General features: G+C 42.5%; 1 protein-coding gene across 5 annotated transcripts in view; it reads right to left on the bottom strand.

Moving 5' to 3' along the window:
• Window positions 1–678: 678 nt before the first annotated feature.
• Window positions 679–4,018, bottom strand: part of isl2b (ISL LIM homeobox 2b) — a 6,076-nt gene continuing 2,736 nt past the window's right edge. The window contains exons 4-6 of one of the 5 annotated variants that reach the window (XM_051944935.1): window positions 3,626–3,924; window positions 2,777–2,944; window positions 679–2,594 (exon numbers count right to left, since the gene is read on the bottom strand). In XM_051944935.1, the coding sequence (XP_051800895.1) occupies window positions 2,478–2,594; window positions 2,777–2,944; window positions 3,626–3,924 (584 nt within the window). In that variant the 3' untranslated portion in view covers window positions 679–2,477. The remainder of the gene's footprint in view (window positions 2,595–2,776; window positions 2,945–3,625; window positions 3,925–4,018) is intronic. The other 4 variants (XM_051944936.1, XM_022208701.2, XM_022208708.2 and 1 more) reach the window with 4 other exon arrangements.

Genomic DNA, 4,018 nt, shown 5'->3' with positions numbered 1-4,018 from the left:
CTTGTGATTTTTTTTTTAGCGTGCGTAATTACGCGTTCCAAGCTGCTCAGAGCTTAATTTTGATTTGTTTATTCATTTAAAGCTCTCTCTTTCTTAGTGGCATTATTTAAAGCAATTCTCAGTTTAAAAACAAAAATATTTTAAGAGGATCTGCGGACTTCAAGAGTCTTTTGTCTGCATATTTTATATTTAATGTTGTGTATTATATTGCTTCTCCAGAAAAGCTGTAAAAACTGCACCTGTTATTTTTTTATTAAATTAGATGTTCAACACATGTAGCACTATTTAATTGCAATTAATTTAAGATTATCAGATTTTCATGTGATCTATTTCTTATTAGCCTTTATGGGATGAGTTACAAACAGCATCCATGCTGGAAATGAGCTGTTTTGGAAATATAAACGACTCCATAAAGATTTTCTGCTCCAGGAGAGTTAATAGGCCCTCGCATTCTTGTCTGTAAACGCCATTGTTATTCTTCCCTTATCTTTGTTATCCTAATCTACTCGCATTGTTTGCCTATCTTATTTGAAATAGCTCAATTACAAATCTATAATCTGCCTTTTGTCATTCAAACTTCCAATTAACACACTGGCCGGGCACTTTTTTTTTGCAATGAAAACATTAGCAGTGTCATTATATATATATAAAATAAAATACAGATTACTGCGTCCAGCTTGTTAAAACAGCACATAAATTGAGGGGAACCGTTACAGAAGGATAACTCAGTTTGTTTCCAATGAAAGTCGATTTTGAAAATTGAATATTAAGTCTCCTGCCACTAAAAAACCCGTTTTCCTTTATGTCTGATTTATATTTGAAATCCTCCAGAACCGCAAAACCTGCATCGATAAATTCGAGAGAAATTTTCCCACCTGAATTTTCCAGAACAGATGGAAGCTATTTAGGATTAAACAGGGGCGCATAATATGAGGAGCAGCCTATAATATTGCGATGCACATCTGAAAAGCTGGTTTATCCATGTCTACGTGGTAGCTTTGTTTTGTAAAGCAGGTCAGTGCATTTAGTCTGAGCTGTCATCTCGGCTGACCCGTGCGCAATAACACAATTCAGAGAAGGAAAATAAACCGAGGAGGAGAAGTGACCCTTTACGAGCTGCTCTCTGCTCCCCTCAGTTACAAGGGGCTTTGCTCAGTGTGTGTGTGTGTGTCTAAGGGTGGGGGGTGTTTAGTTTGTTGTGGCTTCAGTCAGTGTATTGCTCGCAGGTGATGCCAGGACTAGATAAGAGGTCGCCGATCCCTGCGCGCTGTCTAGACCAGCTTGTGACTCAACCAGAGTAACTGGACTGAGCACAATTTACAGCAGATTTTTGCCCCCAAGATAGTAAATGACCACTGGCCGATTCCTGCTGCATAACCGAAGGGGAATCCACGGCAAGATGGAGGAGGCAGATAAGACAACAGAGCCTGTAGGCTTCAATTCAGGAAGGCCAACTTCGCTTCAGTTGAACGGGACAAACAGCATTTCAGCGACACTGAAGCGAAAGCCTATCTTCTTTTTTTGTTTGTTTTTAAAGAATCTATTCCTCATGCACGCCCCTAGAATAAGAATCTGTTGCAGTTTCCAAAAATCTGAAATTGGTTGCTGTCAGGAAGAGCAAAGATCTCCTGAATCGGAAACTGGGCAGTGAATTTGCACCACGAATTTTAATTAGACGAATGCGATGAAAAATGGACGAATCCTATCAATTTTAGAGTTAAATGTGTAAATAATTTAAATTGAGCTGGCTCCTAAAATGCAAAAAGAGTGACAGTAGATTAATAGTTTAAAACCTGCAGCTGTACAAAGATTGGTGACGAAGACAAATTTATGTATCCATTTTTTTTATTTTTAGCAGTTAATAATTCCTTAACGAATCGCTTTCCTAACAATAAATAATATAACAATAATTTACTTTTTTGTTCGAGAAGCTCAAACAACCTGTATCCTGCCCTTACGATAAAGTATTTTACAACACGAATACGCTGCAGATTATCATGCTCTGACCTTAAGACAAAGAGTCAACCGGACTCACAACGCAATAAATGTATCAAAAAATGTTCTCATGTTGGAGAAACAAGACACAATATGATCACAGTGAAACTGCAGAAAGTCCATCTGTATCGACATGAAAATGTTTCCAATTTGTTGTTTGTTTGTTTTTTTTCTGGGGGAAGGTTTCTTGTAGTTATATCCATCTGGAGATCTTCTGTACATCTTCCTTCGCATCGAGTCATGCAACAATTGTTCTGCTGAGTTTTTCTGTCAATGAAATCTCCAAAACAAAGGGGAAAAAAGGAGGGGAAAAACTCGGAGTCAGTCGGTGCTTTCTTGGTTCCATCTCCTCCATGTCAGAAAATGAAGAAAACGCTCTCCTCTCTGCAGTCTGGGCGATGTGATGAGCTGGTCACATGCAGGGGGACCGGGATCATGCTGCAACTGTCCTTGCAGGAGGAGGTCTGTGGTGGGGCCCCGTTTCACGTCTCCACCGGGCTCGGTACCATACTGTTCGGGGTGTCCGGTAACTGAGAGGACAAAGAAGTCACGTCGCTGCCCGAGGAGTTCCCGAGAGAGCCCGATTCAGAGAAAGACACCTGAAGAGCGGGAGACACAGTGTCAGAATGTCCGTGTGTGTGCTGCGTTCAGCCATGCTATAAAATCATAACTGTGTGCATATGTGTGTGTGTGTGCAGGACACCGGTGTGTTTGTGTGTGAGAGTCTACATGTGTCCTGTTTGCATATGTGTCTGACTCAGTCTGTCCTGAACACACACACCAGTTGTTGGAAGGCCGGCTGGTCCAGGTCGCTCTGCAGGGCGAACTCACTCAGGGCTTTCCACGGAGGCTGGTAGGTCTGAACCTCCACCGGGTTCCCCTGCACGGTGCTCTCATGTCGGATAGGACTCCCCGCCACTAGAGGCGTCCCCGTGAGGCCCTGGAGGTTCTGTGGAAACATTGCAGGAGCAGACATCGTGAGCATAACTTGTCTCCTGCAAGAAAAAAGCATCAATCTCACAGCGATGAAAGGAGCGTGGAGAAGCAGGTTAACGTGTTCTTCTGAACCCTGCTTTCATCTTTTTGTCACATTTATGATGGGTGCAATAATGGTAAGAATTAGGAATGTTCCCCCTGTTTAAGTGGAGCACAGATAAGGAAAAAGATGTTGCTGCAGATCAAGTTTTTTTTCTACCTCTCAGGTCAAGCAACTGAAGCCAAAGCAGTTGATTCATTATTAATTGACTTAAAGTTTGAATACAGCTTAGAACTGGAGCTTTAGCTGGAAAGGTTCCACTGCGCCTCAGAGTGCAAGTAAACTAACTAAAATGAATTTTACAAAAGAATAAAAATGCTACAGAAAAAAGAGAAAATCTAACTGTAACCTGCAAACTTAATGATGAGCCAGCCCATCGCCAATATCAACAGAAATCATTAAAAAAAAAGAAAGAAGATAAGATCATGTTCATATGGCTCACATCTGTTTCCATCTTTACAGTACACTCTGCTCAGATTAATGACAGCCTCAAACACACATAATACTACCTCCACATTCAGCCTGCTTGTGGTTTCCATCAAAAGCAAAAAATAAAAATGTAGAATTATAGAGTAATCAAGTGGTCAAACTTACGAAGATGCTTACAGTCTTATCACTGTGGTGCTGCTGCTGGAGCTGCTTCATGAGGATGGATTTCTTTTTGTCTTTGCAGCGCTTGTTCTGGAACCAGACGCGGATCACTCTGGGGCTCAGGCCGGTCATCTCCACCAGCTGCTCCTTCATCAGCGCGTCCGGCCTCGGGTTGGCGTTGTAGCAGGTCCGCAACGTGTGGAGCTGCTTCTCGTTCAGCACCGTCCGGACCCGCGTCGTCTTCTCCGACTGCTTGTGGACGTGGTTCCGATGCGGGGCCTGCCGCACCGTTACCGGGTCTGCTGAGGGAGGAGGGAGGAACACGGCTGTCAGACGCTGTCACAAAGGCCCGCAGAGATCCACTCATGTTTTTGATGTGTTTTTTTTTTGTTTTTT

Source organism: Acanthochromis polyacanthus, chromosome 2 (genome assembly GCF_021347895.1).
Source record: "Acanthochromis polyacanthus isolate Apoly-LR-REF ecotype Palm Island chromosome 2, KAUST_Apoly_ChrSc, whole genome shotgun sequence".
Lineage (NCBI taxonomy): Eukaryota > Metazoa > Chordata > Actinopteri > Pomacentridae > Acanthochromis > Acanthochromis polyacanthus.
Note: the sequence above shows the minus strand (reverse complement) of the source record. Positions and strands in the feature narration are given on the sequence as shown.